We start from the raw sequence: 21,547 nt of genomic DNA on the forward strand, positions 1-21,547 counted from the left end.
ACAACTATAAATAAATTGAGGCTGGCAATTATGCCTGGTTATGTTATCTTTCCGTGTATACTAGAACATGGATGGGGTTAGTCCAATATATGCAGCTTTCACCATAAATACTGACTAGATCCATCCTTCTGCTTCTTTTAAATTTGGTACTGGAGACCCAGGAGAATAGGATCACTGGTTATGTAACTACTCCTTCATGTTTCATATCTAGATGACTGCAGAATTAAAGCATGACCTAGGATCACATTAATGGAAATTCTATCTACTCTTGCTGAAATAACTGAAGGAATAAGTCTGACCTTAATTCTGGACACTGGAAAATAGAAGAGCAGGATTAAGATTGCTGTAGAAACAGGCAACAGCTCCAGAAACAGGCAACTGACTAACTAAAAAAGTTCTTTCTTTGGTGAGATGGGCAGAGAGGCATTATCAACCTAACATGCTTGTGGCAAACCTGAGAAACTCACTTGTGCACAAAGATGAAAACAATTGATAAGGATGGTTTCAGGTATCCAACTGGTTGCTATAAACATTGAAAGAATTAGTTTTAATATGCTATGACCAGTACCTTGAAAGTGTTTAAGATTGCAACAGGCTGTCAAGGAGAAGAGCCAAAGCAAACCGTGACCTGGCACCCAGCTTTGTTTTAATCATACACAAGCGTATCAAACAAAACTGCTCTAGGGCCCAGTCATGGAAGATGCTCAGCATCTCAACTGAAGCCAGCTGAAGGTGTTCAACACCACTCATGATCAGACTCCAAGTTAGAGAATGAAAAGGAACAAATTAGCTTTATTTTCTCTGTAGGATTGGAATCGGAGGATAAGATCAAGTGCCCAGGCATTGAAATGTAAGCAACTCTTGCAAAACTGACAGCATTTGTTTCTGTGTATCAGCTTATGCCTTCTGCACATAAAACCATAAAGAAATATTCATGTGCTACTCAGATAAATACAAATCAGGACACTGAAGACAAAAGCCACAAATCATGACACTGAAGACAAAAAGCTGGCTGCACCCAGGGCTTTTCACATTCAGGAAAAACCTAAAAAATACATGCATTCTTTTTTAAGGGGCAAAATCCAAGAAGCAACTTGAAGACATGAATTATATGAGAGGGTAACTTTTTTTTTTTTTAAGTTACACTATGGTTCTGCTCTTAAAAATATGACTAAATAGTATTGAGAGAACTCACATTTATGGTTTCTTAATTACTCATATAAAACATGTCCATATTAATAAAACCTTCTCATTGTCACCCCTACAGACTCAGCTTGGGACCAGGAAGTCAAGCTGTTTGCTTTCTGTGTCACTATCAGTAACAAAGATGCTATAACTGAAATTTAATTAAGAATTCTGTTGAGGATCTGTGAGCCAGAAAATAACCCACCTCCCTCTGCCATAGCTGCTTTGGCTCAGGAGGGCTAGCAGGGATGATCACCAGTAAAGAAAACCCCTGGATGATACTTCTGTCACTAAAATAAGCTGATATGACTTGAAATACACACACAAGGAGCAAGTGTGATGGGCTAATTTTTCAGATCATAAACTCATTTTAAAGAAAAACATGCAATTAGTAAATTTAAAAAGGTAGATTAAAAATTGAATTCCACATTACTCTGTGTTAAAGTAGCTAATATTGATCAATCTTGAACAGCTATCATATAAAAAGTCTATTATAAATTCATAAACTGGCAATTTTAAATTGAACATTTACAAGAGACGTTTACCCACCACTGTTTTCTAGTGGTAATTCTTATGGTTCTCATGGGACTACAGCCATTTGGCCTTACTGCAACACAGCTGTTCCAAATAAACTAGGCATTAACCCCAATACGACCCTCTCCTTCCTCTAACTCACTGTTCACCAAGGAGGTTCACAGAAGTAGGTCTCTCAGCAAACACCATTTGGACACTGGACTCCATTACAAACGCCACATTGGTGGATCTTTTACGCATTAGTCTATTGGGCCGGCTTTTGAAAAAATATGTATTTAAGATGTCACGGGGAAAAAAAAATGACATTTACTTTTTCTCTTGCTTTTAAACTTCAAAGCAAATAAATTTGGCAAATATTTTAAATTAGCCATTTAACATGAGGTGACTAATTCCAACAATTTGGATCCATTTTCCTGAGAGAAGGACTAAGCTTAGTTAAAAGGTTTTAAAGATATTCATTAATTCCAACAGCTCAATTTTAATGGAGAGAGGTATTTAGATGTGGTGTGCACGAACTCTTACTTTATAAGGGGTAGGCTTGGTTTTTCAAAGAAATAGCAGAATTAATGGCCTCGAGCCATGTTTTTAGAAATCCTAAACCCCCATATTATGTAAGTATCTAGGGACTTTTAATAATGCTAATTATTAAACTGACAGTGACAGCTCCACAGGGGTGATTTCAGTCTGTTGAACAAGATTCTTATTTAGGGATTTTTATTGGTCAGATTAGGACCTGATAGAATTTAAAAGTTATCCTTAGCTGCCGGGTCTATCTAGATTAAACCACACAGCACGTTACAGACAGTGTAACCATCAGTGCACACATTCAAATTGTTTCCAAGAGACAAAAAACAGATGTTGTGTAGCACAGCTGTTACTTTAAAAAACAACGTTAACTAAGAGCTGTCTTTAAAAATCTTACCCATTAAAAAACAAAGCCATGAACCCAGAAGCATTATCGTGAATTATGGATTAGTGGATGACAAAATTTCAGTTAAAACACATCTGTGAGTAGGTGTTCTTCACAACCAGCTCTGACACAAAGTCCACGTGTCAAAATTTCACCTTGTTCTTAGGGCTTGCCTTTATTAACAAAGCAACAAAGTTTAGCTCAAGCATTCTCCCCAGCCTGCTCTGTTCCTACACCAGGTCTGCTCAGACCACACTCCAGAGAGTCACTCCCAACTCCTTTATATCCAGGTGTGGTAATCAGCCACACAATTCAGCAAACCCCACTGACCCATTTTCCCAGCAGGATCTACACCTGCTAGGAGGATTGGGTGTTTCAGACAAATACTGCCAGCCAGTTACAACAATGAACTGCATGTGACTTCCAGAAGCAAATACTACTTTGCATTTCTATAGCACATATGACAATATCAAAAGCAAATCTAAAAACAGTAACTTCCTTTTCTGGAATGCCTACGATTTAAAAAAAAAATATTGCCCAAACTTTTTTCCAAAATTAAAAACAGCCTGGAGGTATCGTTTGCAGGTCAAACAACTTGTCGGGGGGAAAAATATATATATCAGCCTATGTTAAAATGATGGCCAAGTAATAAACCTGCTGTTTTCAAGATGAAGTGCTAATACAGCTGATATCATAGGCCCCGATCCTGCAAGCTCACAGATACAGGCAGAACCCTTTGCTCATGCAGTGCCCCATTAAAGTCAATGGGATGCTTATGACATTGCAGGATTAATGTTTTAATTCCCCTCTTCATATACCACTTCTGTACAGGAGATTAATCTAGATTTATAGGGGAACCAGCACCCAAAACAGAATGGGATCTAATATGGTGTCATATATCAGCATATGTAAATAGTGTATATACAGATTATGCTTTCCAAGATCATAAAATAAAATTATTCATTGATAGAATGTGCATATAATCAAAGAAATATCATTTCCATTTATGACCTGCCAAGAAAAAGCAGAAATTCTGTGTTTAGGGAACTGCTGTGCAACTGGAAGATTTTTTTTTTTAAATTTACCGTATAATTTATGGAATTCATGTAGACCTCACTTTAAAATATCTGTATGCAAAAGGCTAAATTAAATGGAACCCATTACAGAAATATAACTGACCAAAGTGGGCCTTTAAAGCTGCTGATATAGCTACGTACGAGGCATTACAGGTCATCCTCGGACTTACAACACAATTGGTTCCTGAAAATTGCTTCATAAGTCAAAACGTCGTAACTTGGAACCACAATCCACTCCACTGAGGGACCAAGCGTCAAAGTCGAAACCAATTGTCGTAAGGCGAATCAGGGTGTCAATCCAAAAACATTGTAAGTGCCCTTCGCTGTAAGTCAAACATTATGAAGTTGAGGACTGCTGGTATAAACAATTAATTTAGCAAAAATAAATCCCTTTACTACTACACATAACAGACAGAATATTTTCCAATATATCTGAAACTGTAGCTTCCTTAGGCTACAGTACCTACCTAAACAATACTCCAATTGATGTAAATGAGAATTTTGCCTGCGTATATGTAGCAGGATCAAGTCAAAAGTATGTTGAGTCAGCTGTAGTGCAACAGTTTACTAGGTTAACACTAGAATAAATTAAATTCTTAAACACAAGAGTTACACCAGGTAAATTCAAATTAGAACAGACCTAAAATAAACGTTCACTCACTTTTTTTTTAAGCTGTCTAAATGACACAGTAGAAACATTCCATAATTCAGACCATTCCAATTTTTTTTTGTAAGTTGATGATAAAATGTTATGGGTTAAATCAAGACGTGCTGAATAAAAGCCAAAGAGATATTTCATGCTGTACAATACACATTTTTGCACCCTCAGGTCCAGTGGGTGCTCCAGCCCACCGTGATCATCCCATGGCAACTGAACCCACCTCCCCACTTGTGCTTTCAGAATAATGCCCCTTTGACTCCACCTCTGATGTGGCAACCTTAACCAACAACTGCCAAAAGCTAGAACAGGGAATCAGCAACCTTTGGTCCGCGGCCTGCCAGGGTAAGCCCACTGGCAGGACGGATCGGTTTGTTTACCTGCCGTGTCCGCAGTTCGGCCGATTGCAGCTCCCACTGGCTGTGGTTCGCCGCTCCAGGCCAATGGGGGCTGCAGAAAGCGGCGCGGGCCAAGGGCTGTGCTGGCCGCTGTTTCCCACATCCTCCATTGGCCTGGAGCAGCGAACTGCAGCCAGTGGGAGCCGCGATCGACCAAACCTGCAGAAGTGGCAGGTAAACAAACCGGCCCGACCCGCCAAGGGGCTTACTCTGGTGGGCCGCGGGCCAAAGGTTGCCGATCCCTGAACTAAAACAAACCCACTGAAACCTTGGATCGGAAGAAAAGAGGCAGCTGATGACAGCAGCACAACCCTTCTCCTCCAAGTACATTCCATTCAAGCTGTGAGCCCAGGGGTTAAAGTAAAATTGAACTCTTACCGGTACGGGAGCTGGCTCTGGCCCCCAGAAGAGGCGGGGCCTTGAGCAGAAGGGGCGGGGCTGGAGGGGGGGGTCAGCATCCCCCAGACAGCCCATCCGCGCTGCCTGGCCAGGACTCCAGAGGCCCTTTTAAATCGCCAGCCCTGGGGTAGCTGCTCCTTTTGTCCCCCACCCCCACACCCCTGTCGGCAGCCGGGGGAGAAGGGGCAAAAGGGGCAATGACAAAGCACTTGGTACTAAATTACTCCCAGTATATATGTAATAAGGTTTATGGTACTAAGAATCTCAGCTTCTGTACATCACCTTCCCTATATCCTGTTACAAGTTATCACAGTTGAAAATCTGTTATCTTTGAGAGGCACATTAATGTTCAAAATTACAGATGTGAGACTGATTCATGCACTTAAATATATATTACAAACAAATTGTGCTCTCAGTTGCATACACCTTGGAGAGGAAATTGACAGACCCATAGTGTATAAAGTCAGCAAAGTAGTTTGGGTGAATTTATAAGGGACTATTTGTTAAAACTGCTGACACTGTGGTCTTGAGAAGAGACAAATGTTGTGGTTTACAAATTTAGATTTTAAAATTCAAGAAAAAAGTTCCTCCCTTGAGTTCCTGAACTGAGAAACAGCTTGAAATGTATATATATAGTAGTACTAAGAAATAAAGTTTACCTATAGAGGCCTATTAATTAAGCAACTAATCAGGGACTCCAGGGCTCTTCTTACTATTAGAAGAGATTTAAATTCAACAAAGGGGCACATTGTATATAAAAACTTGTTTACAGCTGGCAACACAGCTATTGGGCACAAGTTATGAACCAAAACCAGAACTCGTATCTACAGCAATACGATATACATAATGTTCTTTCTGCACATTCAGTGAATGACTTCATATTTACTCCTCCCACCATTATTAATGGAACTTGTAAGCTTTGAGTTACTTATGGAAGCTGCACAGGAGCCATTTTGAAAGTATAACTCAGAGTTGTCTCTCAGCAGCAATTCTTTTTTAAATGCAGAACAATTTCAGCCATTCAGAAATGTCAAGCAATTGTCCAAGGACTTAGTGGTCACAAGTATGGGAACTACAGGCATCAAAATGACAGGTTTCAGAGTAACAGCCGTGTTAGTCTGTATTCGCAAAAATAAAAGGAGTACTTGTGGCACCTTAGAGACTAACCAATTTATTTGAGCATAAGCTTTCGTGAGCTACAGCTCACTTCATTGGATGCATCAAAATGTAGCAGTGACCACACATAAAGTGCTTCTTCCACTGGCATTTCCAATCTGCATTCTTTAAATGAAAGATGTGCCTCAAAACCACACAGACACTAGCCAAGTGATGATAACGTTAATTCTTTTCTTCCCAAGACCACAAGCGTTTATGCAAACTGTAGGGATTTTTGTGATGCAGTATGTGCCATTTGAGTGAATATTGGCACTTCTGAAAGTTAAGGATCTAGCAGATATGAAAACAGATCCTTTTGCTGCTTCTAGTTTTTTCGAACTATTCAATGCCCATAAAAGGTGTCAGATCAACAGGCTGATGCACAGAATGGAGGAAACACAACACAGCCACTTCAAGCTTCCCTAGGCTACCCTGCCAGACTGCCCCACCCCAGGCTTGTTTCAAATAACTGCTCCAAAGCCTAGTCCACACAAGTAAATTCTGTACCCACTGTTGGTAAAGAATGCAGTTGCACAATTGGTGACAATTGTTTCAGTGCTAGTGTATACAGGCTAAATAAAGCATTACCTACAGTGTGGTAAAGGGTGACATGGTGATGAATTCAGTACAAGAACCAAACAGAATAGAATAGGGTATCTACACTCAGGATTTTCCCCAAGTTCTCCTACTATTGCCCTAGCTACATCTTACCCCTCAACTTGGTGTCATCTACAAATTTTATAAGCACACTGTCCACTCCATTATCCAAGTCACTAATGAAAATATTGACTAGTACTGGACCCAGGACTAACCCCTGAGGGACCCCACCTTATAGTAATTTCAGACCATGTTTCCCTGGTTTGATTATGAGACTGTCACAAGGGACTGTATCCCTTTTAAAAGTCAAGATATATCTCATCTACCGCTTCCTCAGTAACCCTGTCAAAGAAGGAATTTAAGCAGGTTTGGCATGATTTATGTTTGACAAACCCATGCTGGCTGTACCTTAACCCTTTTATCCTCTACTTGCTTACAAACTGTTTAATAATTTGTTCCAGTATTTTTCTAGGAATCAAAGTTAGGCCGACCAGTCTATAATTCCTCACCTCTCCCCCCTTTTTAAAGATATTATGTTTGTCCTTCTCCAGTCCTCTGGGAGCTCACCTGTCTTCCATGAGTTCTCAAAGATAATCACTAATGGCTCTGAAATTACTTCAGCTAGTTCCTTAAGTACCCTAATATAAATTTCATCAGGTCCTGCCAATTTGAATACATCTATCTTATTTAAATGTTCTTTAACCTGTTCTTGTCCTATTTTCCTTTCCCATTGTTGCTCACATTAATTGTGTTGAGTATCTGCTAGCCTCTAACCTTTTTAGTGAAGACTAAAGCAAAACAGATATTAAACACTTCAGCCTTCCTGATGTCCTGTTATTAGGTCAACTTCTCCTCTAAGTAGTGGGCCAACACTTTCCTGTGTCTTTCACTTGCTCCTAATGTATTTAAAGAACCTGTTTTTACTGCATTTTACATGCATTGCCAGGTGTAACTCATTTTGTATCTTAGCCTTTCTGGTTTTGTCCCTACATTCTTGTGTTATTCTTTTGTACACCTCCTAAGCAATTCATCCATGTTTCCACTTTTTTAAGGATTCCTTTTTGATTTTCAGTTCATTAAAGACATACAAATACATACATCAACAAGAGCGGAGGAAAGCTGCCAATGCTCTCTGATCCATCCAGTCTCCAGAAATCCTTTTATCAGCCTCCTTAAAGGTTAGTTACAGTCAAATAGCTTGAGCTTTGTTATGTTAGTCACTATACAAAGTTATCCTGGATTTTAACCTGAACGCAAATATTCAGAGACTAGCCAGTCTCCCGCTTGTTCAAAGCACGAGCTAGAAAGTGAAAACACACCCTCCAACACACATGTACATATACACAAAGCCGACACAATGACATTTCACATTCTCCCTCATAGAAGCCTTCCCAAAATGTCACAGAAGTTCAAAAAGTTAATTACCAGCATTTTGGCTGTTAGCCAGTGGCACAATGTTCATTAAATGGAATTAGTGACAGATCCTCTTTAACAGATTTCTGCTCAAGAAATCCCACCACAAAATTACTAATTTGCTTCGTTTCAGGTGATGAAGTTCTCACAGGCCACGATTACAGAACCTGTAAAAGTGCAGCTACTCAGTGGGAAACCTAGAGACTTTACTTGCAACCAAGACTAACCCTTTTTCATACACTTCTATTAAAACAAAAAATTGGAACCAGCCAACTCAAAACTCTCATATTAAAAGTTGCCAGTGTTTCTCCCCGTTTCACTGCAGCAATCTAGACACAAAGCACTGGTGGTTGTTTTTTTTACAGCCCTCGGTGATCAAAGTTTTGTGCTGCTGTAAGTGCTGGCATAACTTCACTGAATTCATAGATTAATTGCTTTTGACAGAGTTAACAAAAACAGCAATTGATGAGACACCAGGTGAACGTCAGAGCCACTTAAACTGTTCTTATTCCAGTGTAAAAGTGTTTATTTAGTGCATTTGCTCATCCCATTTATGCTCAGTGAAGTAAAATTTTAAAAAGAGACAGGTCTAAGCCACAAAGGTCAGATCTAGATCCAAATTTCCCCGATACCCAGCTCTCTTCAGATACAAGGTTTAGATTCAGACCTGATAGAGAGATAGTGCTTCAAAGTTCTGATCCAGATCTGGAATGTCCTAACATTGTGGGGGGCCATTTGGGTCCAGGGTTCTGGTTCACTCCCATCTCTACTTTCAGAAGAATATCACCAAATACTGAAATGAATTTTGTTTTAACAAGGAGATCAACTATATTGAGCACAATGAGTTAGACATTTATATGGACCCAAAAAGCTATCCAGCCTTTGAGTGATATCTTAAAATAGTTTAATTTTAGTAGTTACTGATATCTTATTCGGAAACACAGGGACTGGGGGATCATGAACTCATCATGTTTCTATTCTTCCTTGACTTGGGGGTGGAGGGCGGGGGGAAGAGGGAGGGGAAGGCTTTTGTCTTGTGACATCCACTTTGTCCCTGTGTTTGATAACACACAAGAATAATCACCCTCACTTCCCTCCATATACATTCTCCCCACTAAATACAAGGAATTAGCTGTAAACTAGATTTGAGTCCATTTGGTCAAAATGAAGGGAATTCCCCAAGGCCAACATGGTGTTTTTTAAGCTTGTGCTTCCTTGAGGAAGCAGCAATTTGTGCTTCTATTGTTTTTCAGGAACCTTCCCTACCGCTTCCAGACTGCCACTGAAATTGATTAGATGTTTTCTGTCAGTAATACACTAGCCTCATCTCCAGCTATTGACTTTGATTACTCAACTATACAAACACAACCAAATTTCAGGCTACTTAAAAAAAAAAAAAACAAACAAAAAGGCTCAAAGGAGGCGAGGTTTCACAGTAATTACTATGAAAAGTTTCAGATGACAAAATTCTCTAGTACATCCTGAAATATCCATGCCTTGGCTATACTTTGTAACAACCAACCATCATTTAATTCAAAATGATATACACTAGCTGGGCTTCCAACACACAAGGAATCTTCCACAATACAATCACCATTAGTAGCAACGTGACAGTGCATATCAATCATATATAGAACTGTGCAGGTTGCTGCACAGACAGCCTTTAACTCCTTCCAGGCTATTAGGAATTGAAGGTTATGCAACATCATTTAAAATGAGTAAGCAATAACAAGATGGACAATGAAATCCCATTTACTCAATCTTTCAACATAATAGGATGGGATTTCCCTGCTGGGGTAGAGAACTCAATGGGACGATTAAAGTTATTTATTTTTAAGTGAATGACAACCCATTCCAGCAATACTTACAATGCTAAATGATTGAGACATAAGTTTGCTGTCTTCAAAAATATATAAAATGCCAACACACCACCTCAGATCAAAAAGCTACACAATCTACTCTCCTAACATGCGGCCATAACTTGCATTTAAAAGTCATCAGTTCTACTTTACTTTCTTCTGCATGAATCCCTCTCACTCTCGGACTTTCTTTAGCAAGCTCTGTAGCACAGATAGCAATTGGTGGCAGTAATATTTTGGGGTCTCTCTCTACTATAGTTGCATCAAGCCGCAGAACTGTAATAAAGGTTAATGAAGTACCATTATTCTCCCACACTCTCAAGAGATGCAACGCTCCATCCAGCTGCCTCTAGTGTACAGCGTATGGCTGGAAGAGATGCAGGTGTATGAGAAGAGCCTGGGAATGGGAGTTGATGTGGTCAGTCTCTCATGAGACTTATTTAAACACAATAGGTATGTACAGGACCATTTTAATACTCCTTGGCATTTCAAGATGTCTCCGGGGTGAAAGCAACGCTACTTGTTGTAAACACGTTTTATATCCTCAGACATTAGTCCTATTTCAATGATCCTGCAGAAGAGTTGAATATCAACACAGCTAACCAAAGAGCTATCATAGCCTTCAAACTCATTTTTTTCCTTCCTTTTTAAAATCTGCTGATGGGCCTTGAAGGCTAGAAAAGTTAGCTCTATCTGTATTTCAAAGTGCTGACAATGATGGCTGAAAATGCTTTTACATGAACACAATTTCCTCTTCATTTCCTGTGGTAGTTTTCTTTAACAGACTACTAATTCCTGTGCTAGCGGAAACACCACAACCCTCAGCAGACACCAGTAAGAGCAGAAGGCACACCTGATAATAAATCTTGATGTTTCTGACTAAGATGGTCAGGTTTTGGATTCGGAGGTTGACATCATTATCGACATGCTTGTTGACACGTTGGTTTGTCGGCCGTGGATCTCTAGGGGAAAAAAAGGGAAAACCCAATGTTAGAGACTGGGCATGCACCAGCTCTATCCTGTCACACTACAATAATGCAGTACAAGGACGACTCTTAAGCATTTGAATAGTTCAGTACAGTTAATACAAACTTACAGTTCAATAAACTAACAACTTAATATTCCCTTTGCAGCCATGTAATGAAAGGGAGGGAGAGAGTTTGAAACTCCTCCACATATCACGCTGCATAACACATTTTAGGTGATCCTATGTGACAATTCAAGAGCCTCCCTCACTTCTAAGGAACAGCATCCTGCAACCACTATGCACCCCCAGAGCAAGGGGCATGCAGCATACATGTAGTTAGACTGTCCCTCATGCAAGGAAATCTCATTCAGACACAGGCCATTTTCTGTCTTGTCTAATTAGATTTAAGCCCTGTCTTATATTTTAAGAGTGTTCAGTGTCTAGCACACTGGGGCCCAGATCCTGAATGGGGCTTCTAGGAACTACTGGAAGATATATAAAGGTGCATGTGTGTGCAAGAGAGCAATTAATTGGGATGCGGGGCGGAGGAGGAGGGAGATTAGGAGGCTAGAAGTTTTCTTTGTTTTAAAGGAAGTGACTACAACTGAATCTCAAGGGTGAACTGAAATGACTGTTTTTGAAGTAAAAAAAGCCCCAGATGATTAAGAATTTGTACACAAGTTAAACACATCAATGCATCTTAAAAGGGATCTGAAAAACTTGTGATCAGTGAATCCCCTAGTTCAGAGTGTAATCCGCTGATGCCTAACCAACATAGGCATCTGCATTGCTTTTAATCTAGCCATTGACAACTCTTCTAGAGGAAACACTGAATTTGGGTGTTGACAGGTGAATTAAAGTGGAACTGATATGCTGTGTGACTGTTTGTCAAAAGTTTACACAAGTATCGTAAGCAGCTAAGAGTATTTTTGTGTTTTTAAGCACAACCACGTCAATTCATCTTTGCACAGAACATGGGTAATACATGTAGACATCACAGAGTGCCTCTCCCATTGAAGAGATGGCCAAAGTCCTGCTTTGCTATTAGACTTGATACCTATATGCATGTGCAGTTGGTGTTTTTAAATGCATTGAGGTACAAAGGGGTAAATTTGCCACTGGCATAAATCGGAAAGACTCCTCTTCATCCACTCTTACAGAAGCAGTAATATTCAGCACACTGACTGCAGTTTTAATGCACAAGTTAAGAAAAACACAGGACTTCAACATAAAATGCCATACTATCACCTTTACTTGAACTGCCTCATTTTTGTTGATGTTTGCAGCCCTGAGATTAACTTGCCCTTGTTACGGAAATGGGTGCTCAAATACTATGGTGATGGGGTCATACAAGTACCTAGTGAGACAGATCAGACAGCTGTGCAGCAGCACAAGACATGTGCAATATTTGAAAGCGGAACCTGGGTTTGACCTCTCCAGGTCCTTGTTAGACCAGCCAGTAAGGGGAACTCTCTGAAGAATTCTGGCAGAGAGTCCGATTCTGATGGATGCTGGATACTTAACCTTTGTGATTAAAGTCATTACAGTACACAGGGAAGCAAAAAAAACAGTAAAGAGAAGTTGACTACACAGATGGGGTAGTTCAAAGCCCTCCAGGTTCCACATGAACCAATCCATTCATGCACTACATAGCAGTGCTGCTGTCCAATACTACAGCCCATTAGCCCAAAGTCTAGATCCAGAAAGAAGACACTCTGGCTTTTGCTGTTCTGTTTGGCACCTGCTGCCATACTTTAACAAAGGAAATATTATTTTTGATGGTTGCTTATCTCACAAATCTATCACTGTGACATACAAGGAATGATGATGGGGCTGGAAAATATGCTGACTTTAAAAGTTTGATTAACAAAAAAACCCACAAGAGGAAAACACACCCAACCCACTGAAGACAACTGGCCATGGCAAAGAACTGGTGTTTCTTTTGAATATTCCTACATAGGGCAGTTTTAGGCCCAGGGTGAGATTTTCAAAAGCACCTAAGTGACTCAGGAGCACAAGGTCCATTGACTTTTAATGGGACTTTTGCTCCTAAATCATTGAGACATTTTTGAAAAAAAAAATCACACCCCCTTTACTGCCCAGAAACTGCAAAACACCCACCCACACAGCCACTTAACTTTACATATACAAGTAGCCCCACTGAAATCATTGGAACTATTCACATCCATAAGTGTTTCCAGGATCAGGGTCTGAGGAAAAAACTTCCTAAACTGCCACTATTAAATTTAATGACAATAATCAGTTTGCCCAAGGCAGCCTTTAATATCATTGACCATGAGGCTTCTTGATCTGCCTGTGAAGCCAGGCTGGAGTAAATGGTGTTATTTAAGCGGTTCTACCATTTCCTCTCCAAGATGGAGGCCAAGTGCTTTCTTGAAAATAAAATATAGTCTGAACATTACGTTACAGATGTTTGAAGAAATTGCATAAGTGGGCAGGTTTTTTAAATGTTAGAAAGGGGCACTGTGCAATGCCCCGAAAGCTCACAGCTGCTAGTCAGTATACAGACCACAGTCATGTACAGTTTGTTGCCCAATAGAAAGGACTGGGATAAGTGAGACCACGTATACAGCAACTTTATAAACTTCCTAAGCAGCACGGAATCTTATGCATGCGGTGAGGTAAGCAGCTTCTTTCCCTGAAACTGAAATACTTTTCAACTTGTCACCACAGAAGCACTTTATGAAATGTTAATGCTCGCTGTATAACAAATTCAGATACTGGAGATGCACATGTGCAATAGGAGACCAGTAAGTTATGGGAGTCATGGCAAGTTGCTCTTTGAGACAATGCCTAGTTCCTGAAAAGCAGATAATCTTACAGGTCCTGGTTTGCTTGGTCTTACACGATTCTGTAACCTAAAGGCATCTTGGCCCAGTTAGTACTTGGATGAGCACCTACTTATGAATCCCAGGTGTTCTAGGCATTCAGCTTTTCTGCAAGAAAAACTGATATTTAAAAATGAAGTAAGCTTTTAAAATACGTTTTCTATATTTGATCTTCTGTCTACTGTGAGTGGGCAGCATAATGCAAAGGGGACGGATTGGACTGCTGCTATCTCTACCTCTCTCACCAGGATTTAAAAATCCATTTTCCCCAGGCTAGTAGGGACGTGGAGAGCATGAATGGGCTGAGTGGTGTCAGGGAGCAGAGACAGTAGGGTGGTTGGCTGCTAAGGGAAGGGAGTAAGTGTGGAATCACAGCAACACAGAGGCAGCCAGTCCTTTTAGACATTAGAAAGGCAGGACCAGAGCACTCCTGTATCTTCAGGACAAGAGGCAGCAGAGTGGCATCTCCCCACTTCTCTTTAACTGGGTGAACCAGAAATGAGCCTGTAAATGGGTAGCTGCATATGGGCACATGCAGGACAGGTGGGTATGTTGGAAGATGTGGGTCTGGGGAGTGAGGGGAAGGATGTTTGCGGGGAGGGGGAGATAAATGAAAACAAAACACAGAGCGAGAGAAGAAGATATCAGAAATCTAGGGGAGAAGCAAAAGAACAGAACTCAGTGTAGGGAAAGAGAGGAAGCTACTCATAACACAGAAAAGGTTACAATTTAATCTGTAATAGCAAAGAATATGTGGAACAAAGTCAGGGAGGGGGAACAGGGTCCAACAATCACAAGATACTGCGTAAGCTGTGCAATAAGAAGCAAGCTTCACATTTACAGGAATAAGAAAAGGAGTACTTGTGGCACCTTAGAGACTAACCAATTTATTTGAGCATAAGCTTTCGTGAGCTACAGCATCTGATGAAGTGAGCTGTAGCTCACGAAAGCTTATGCTCAAATAAATTGGTTAGTCTCTAAGGTGCCACAAGTACTCCTTTTCTTATTGCGAATACAGACTAACACGGCTGTTACTCTGAAACCTGTCATTTACAGGAATATCTTTTTCCTTTAATTAAACTGAGGGAAAGAGTGTCAAACTGTGGCCTATGGACATGATACTGGCTCTCCTCCTTGTTTCCAGTGTCTAAATTCCAAGCAGTCTCAGCTCGGCCACTGGCCTGTTAGACAACTTTGAGCAAGTTACTAGCCCTTTCCACGCCTCAGTTTCCCCATTTGTAAAATGGGGATAATAATATTGACCTCCCTTTGTAAAGTCTTTTGAGAGCTCTGAATGAAGGTATTATTAATTGTATTAAAAGAAACTAAAAATGTATCATACTTAGATTACACAGAAAACTAACAGGGATATTATGCAAGTGGAGGTGACAGCTCTCAAGAATCTCAGTATTAAAATATGCTCCCCACTATGAATGAGTTTGAGACCACTGAACTGAATTTCATGAGTCCCTCAATATTCAGCATTTTCCTTAAAGCCCCTGCTTCATATGAGTACATTAGAATCTTAACTTTCATTTCTAAAGAGAAAGTATGTTTTTAGCCCTCATGATTGAAGAGAAAAACATGAGTTGCGTGTAACCCAGAAGTTAAAAAAACAGAAGGCAAATAAAAGGAAAGCAAAATTATTAATTAAAAAAAATCCAATTTTTTTTTTGGAAGAAGTGGGGGTGTCTTAATGTTTAAATGCTTTGAGCTGCTAATACTGGGCAACTGTGCTTGAAAAGAGCTCATCGGAGAGCTAGCCATCAGTTAAAACAGATCATGAATTCTGGGAAAGGATTTTTAAGTTCAAAATGACAGGTGTCGCTGGAGTAATCTGTGGCAAATAAGTGTTACAAGTAAGTGGGAAGCCCTCAAATAGGGCCAGCGAATTATCAGGTATCACAGATAATCAAATGTACCAGGGGTCACTAGTATTCTATTGCCTCAGGGCTGATTTTGTCTGAGATAAAAGTTGGTTTGGGAAGAACTATCCTGCAGTTCCAAACTCCTGTAATCTTTTGCCTGCACTTTGTTCCTGGAAGTAATTCACTAATGGAAAACAAACAACAGAAGAGGACTTTGTTTAGTCTAATTGCCACATGATTCAACGATCAGCTTCCTCTTCTTTCATATCTAATACCCTAAAGCCAATGAGAGTAGGATTGGGTCCTAAACTGCCTGACAGACTGTAAAATAAATATGTAAATATGATTTAAAACAGGAAATATGCTTCCAAATAATGTAACCCTCATATATACATGGCTGCTTGCTGCTTCCATTATTATATTGGCTACTCCCATCACATATACTGAGATCACAGAAGACAGGTTGATGGTATTATAAACCATGACAATTCCAAGCAAAATTATTTATTTATTAAACAGATATTTATTAAACAGACTTTCCATTTAGGAGTTACAAAAAGTGATGGTTTTGTCAGATTTACTGCTGTTAGATATTTTGTCACTTTATTCCTATCAGATGTGTTCCAGTCCAGGTGTGTAACCTATTGTTTAACAAGCCAATACACAAAAATGTAGGGCTCCTTGTGTATATACATCCACCATTTCCCAATAAAAACACTCCATCATAAGAAGCTAAGGGCTTAAGCAGTAAATATTTGCTTATACTAACAGATATTCCTGCCCCAATGTAATCACTGTACTCAAGGTGATCAGCTTTGTCACTACGTGTCAGTTTCATACCAGGAAGTGACACAAAACTGTATGCAGCAGAGTCTGAAAAACTTTGAAATGTGGCTGTAGAACAGTGTATTAATTTAATACAAATGCACCCACAAGAAATGCAGAAGTTCTAGTACTACTGCAGTTTCACCCTGGATAGCTGTATTATTTAGTGCCCCACTAAAGAATATTGTATCATTTGCTCATAAGGGATATTATTTACAGATATGCAACTATGCCATATCCGTGCTTAGGTCAGAGTCAACTGTAACAGAATACAGAAGAAGGGGACCATCAACAACAAAGACTTACCTTGTTTAGCAGTATCTGAAAATGTACTGACATTAACATTGGATAGTTGGGCACAGTCTGACTCAGTATGTAACTATCACCTGCATGAGTGTGTAAGGAGGCCTATCATCCCCCCTTGCAAAGTTGCATGCCCGAGGCTCAGCTCATTTCTGAGTCCCTCTGAACTCTAGCTGTCTAAAAAGGACAGGGTGGCAGCAGGCCACTGGCCAGCCCTCACTCCCCCTCCCCCATTTCACACAGCCAGCAGACCTGGACAGGCAAAAAGGATGGCAGCCTGCACTGTACCTCCCTCGCTGATCTGACTAAGCCATCCAAAATGCCTCCTGGGGGTTCTGGCTGCTGCTTGGCCCTTCTGCACCCACACCAGCATGCCAGATGGTGTGTAGGGCATAATCCAGCCTACCGTATTTAGAAATCATTGGCCTGATTGAGTGAATGGAGCCTGCCCAGCACCGCACACAGTCAAAGCCCTATATTTTGCCAGCAATCAAAGCTCACCAAGTTTAACCATACCACTTAATAGAGCCACTGGATTCCTTTCAGCGATGATCTGACATTAAACCTCACTTGACAGCAGAACAGAAATAATGTATTTTAACAATGAAGGACCTACAGCATCAGCCCCGCAGCTTGAAACAAAGTTTTATTCAGGGGTTTTGGATGGGAGGCGAGGGGGAGGAGGCATGGAGGTAATACAAATACCAGCATTACCAGCTCCCATTTAGAGACATCTGTTTTGCTGCAACTACACAATAAGGGTTTCAATCACATGGGACCATAAAAAAATCCAAACCTAAAACTCAAACTGGCATTTAGGTGTGAAGTCATATGCCTGTGTTGTGTGTGTTCAAACAACTTCGTCAACAGGATATTCCTGAGGCTACACAATTTCAGGTAGGACTAACAAGAAGAGTCATTGGTCAGACAGTTGTCTAACAGTTCTTTACTACACTCCACCCTCTGCGTGCCTTCAGAGCGCCAACATTATTTTAACATGGCACATAATATACTATCCGATTTATCAAGGACCCTGACAAGCAGGGTTTCAGCAAGACACAAGCATTTAAAGTCAACCTTACATGGAACCTGAGGAACTGATGAGTGAGCATTTCTGAGACATTTGTTTTTCTATTCTGAAAACTTTGTGGGGCAGAAACACATTTAGAAAGGCTCTCCTGATTTACAGGCCAGCAGTAATTGCATTGCAAATTCTAAAGGTTGGCTAACAAAGAGTGAAGGTCACAGACAGCAGCTCTCTTCAGCACCTTGCTGGGTTGGGTGTACATAAATACTGTAGTGCTGGTTCCTTAGTTAAATAATCTCAGGCTCTCAATAGGAAAATTTTGGTTTCTTTGATCCCAAGACACCATCAGAAGCACTGCCAAAGCCATCTAAAAAAGGAAAAAGAAAGCCCTGTCTACTTGTGTTTAATCTAATGGGAGTTTCTTACTCCAGTAGTCATTATGTGTTAGTGCTTCCGCCCTACATTTTCCATGGTGCTGCTGGCAGAATTGTCTTTTGGAGGAGATGTAAGACTAAACTCTTGAATGCTAGTGGTCATTAAAGATCCCATGGCATTTTTCGCCAGAGTATGGTATCCTGACCGAACACCAACTAGCATAATTACAGTTAACCTGAATCCCTCTCCCCTGCAATTTCAATTGGACTTTATTGTTCACTCCTTGCCCCAAAATGCTGTTAAATTGTTGTACACTATAGAACAGTTACGTTCCTCCCTAGAGGTGGTTGCACTTCAATGGTTGATGAGGTGATGTAAACACTCTATTAAAATTATATGTAAATATTTTGTCAACAAACCACTTTGGGATTCATTATTATAAGACACAGTGACCTTCTACAATTCTATCACTTAAAAAAAACCTCAGTTGCTCATATTTCTTTGTTGTAAATAGACACCAAACGTTTTTGTTTTCCTTTGTTAGGTACATTCTATTTGGACATACGAGGTCCGCTCAAAAAAAATTCCAACAATGTCCATAAATTAGTTAATCCTAGTTAGTTAATTCCATAGCAGCCTCACTACAGCTGTAACCTTGTCTGGCATGGAAATGTACTTTACAGAAAGATGGACATGATGTGAAACCTCCTTCCACTTCTACACATTGAGAAAGTTCAGATCTATATTGATGCTTGGAGCCCTGATTTTAGAAATGCTATTTAAAAAGGGGTTCTACCATGAAAAATGACTAAGAAACGAGGCCTTTCTGTAACCAGAGTCATAGGTCATGTCAGATTTAAAAAAAAGAAAAGGTAATAAACACTTAGTTAGTACTGCAGAAACAATACACCTCAGAGGGAGTGCCCTGGATTCGACTTTGGCTCATGTTAATTGTTAGCCAAATTCCATTTACAGAATATTTATTGCTGGTAATGCACAAACCAGAAAGAATTCTGTTTCACTTTCAAGATGGCACGTGGAGCTGGACACCATCAGAGACAGGATACTGGACTAGATATCTTGCGGTAAGAAGACAGACTCAAGACACCATCTTTACAAAGTCACTTTTCAGAAAGTACTTGCACAGTAAGCTCCCAATGACAAGTTAATCATCTACAGCAGGATCTTCAAAAGTGCTCAGGGTTGGCCTAGATCTGAATCCACTGAAACTTAATAAACTTCATTCAACGGGAGCAGAATCAGACCCATATTAAGTGCTTTTGAACATTCCACCTTTAAAAGTTAAATCAAAAAAACTTTTCCACGTAAACTCCTTATCTGAAATATGTCCATTATGTTTAAAGCCAAATACAAATTCATATGAAACAGAATCTGCATATGATAAATTCAGCAACAGGAAAGGATGTGGTCAAAACTAGACTGACGTAGAAACTTTTTACTAAGAGCTTACTTAAATATAGAGAAAAAAAAAAGAGCTAGATTAATATAACTGTTTTCTATTTCAGATTAAACGATATAAATGTCCTGATTCTATCTGCAGTGTTCCGTGACAAACGTGCCACCCAAATGAAAAAGCATTTTCCTGAACTACATGAACACTTGTAAACTTTATATTTGAACATAGATCATTCAGCCCTTCGACGTAAGTGTGACACACTGACTACAGTAAAGTTTCACATGATAAGGCTTTTTCATTTCTTCAGAGATGATGAAATGTGCCATCCCAGGGGGATACACAAACAATTAACGAATGTATCAGGGCAATTTTTTAAATCAATTTTTAAAGCTGGGTCAACTTGTGTGTGTGGTCAATTTCAAATTCAGGAAATAAAAATACAATCCCCCTCCCAACCTAGGGAAAAATATTGCAAGAGGAAAATCTTTTGCCATGCACCTGTTTTCCAACCAACTCTCTATCAATTATAAAGAAGACTGAAATGCTTTAATGCCTGTCAAACAACAGTAACGCACACTTTACCTTCAATAGGAAGACACATTTAATTCACCAATAATGAGGCAATCTGCATATTAGGAAACTGACCTGTCTATTCAAAAGTATTGATTTCCAGAATACATTTAAATGCAAGTCAACTCAATTACAGTAATTTAAGGTTGGATCTTGTAACACTACACAGTTTTCATTATCCCTTAAAAGATTACTTACATTTGCAACATGATTTTGTTCAGAAAGACACCATCTACCAGATCCATATACATAGTCAATTTGTCTTCATTTTCATTCCCTAATGGTCCAAATGTCTTCACCTGTCAGAAAAAATAGCAGATATTTTAATAATCCATCACAATTTTCTTACAGACTAACCTAAAACTGCACACGTCCCAAGACTCACTAGAAACCATCTCCAACCCCACCCCTGCCAAAGCAGCTACAAATTGAGCAGTTAAACAATCCCTGCACATCTTCCAAACACAAAAGGCTCATCTGTGAATAGGCTTTCTGACATAAGGGGATGGAAGCAGCCCTGCTGTAAAACTGTTGATGTCAACAGGGCTGAACTTGTTTACACCAGCACCGAATTTAAATCTAGATTGGATGTTTTCCTAAAAGATCTGCTCTAGGAATTATTTTGGAGAAGGTCTCTGGCCTGTGTTACACAGGAGGTCACATGGAGGATCACAATGGTGCCTTCCAGCCTTGGAATCTATGAATTTGACCAAAGCTTCTTCACACCCTTATTCTCGCTGCTTACACATTTTTTCCCTTCCTCCAGCAAGAACTGTGCACCTGTGTCATAAAAGCAAAGGACAGTGGTTCGTATTTGGGGACTCTGATCACCAACAAGGACAAATATTTTGGGCTGAGGGTTCTCAGGCCTATTTGACAACATTGTTCACATTTAAATTAAAAGATTGAGACAGATTCTATGAATTTGACATCAGCCACTGGCTGGGAAAGAAAGCTCCATGCTGCCATTGTACCAGAGCAAGAGTTACACCATTCCAGATCGTTTCCCATCCCCCATTCCAAAGGTGGGGTTTGACGCTCCCCATTTCAGAGCCACACGGTTCTTTTTCAGATTTTGCAAATTATTCATCCTAGTTATTGATCTCACAACACTTATCTACAGTTCATGTGACAATCATCTCCTGGAAGGTATTTTTGCTTT

General features: G+C 39.9%; 1 protein-coding gene across 4 annotated transcripts in view; it reads right to left on the bottom strand.

The window, feature by feature from the left end:
* CCDC88C (coiled-coil domain containing 88C) overlaps positions 1–21,547 on the bottom strand; it is a 126,004-nt gene that overhangs the window by 103,232 nt on the left and 1,225 nt on the right. For all 4 annotated transcript variants that reach the window (XM_073349437.1, XM_073349436.1, XM_073349434.1 and 1 more), the window contains exons 2-3: positions 20,584–20,684; positions 11,038–11,146 (exon numbers count right to left, since the gene is read on the bottom strand). In XM_073349437.1, the coding sequence (XP_073205538.1) occupies positions 11,038–11,146; positions 20,584–20,684 (210 nt within the window). The remainder of the gene's footprint in view (positions 1–11,037; positions 11,147–20,583; positions 20,685–21,547) is intronic.

This window comes from Lepidochelys kempii, chromosome 6 (assembly GCF_965140265.1).
Source record: "Lepidochelys kempii isolate rLepKem1 chromosome 6, rLepKem1.hap2, whole genome shotgun sequence".
NCBI lineage: Eukaryota > Metazoa > Chordata > Testudines > Cheloniidae > Lepidochelys > Lepidochelys kempii.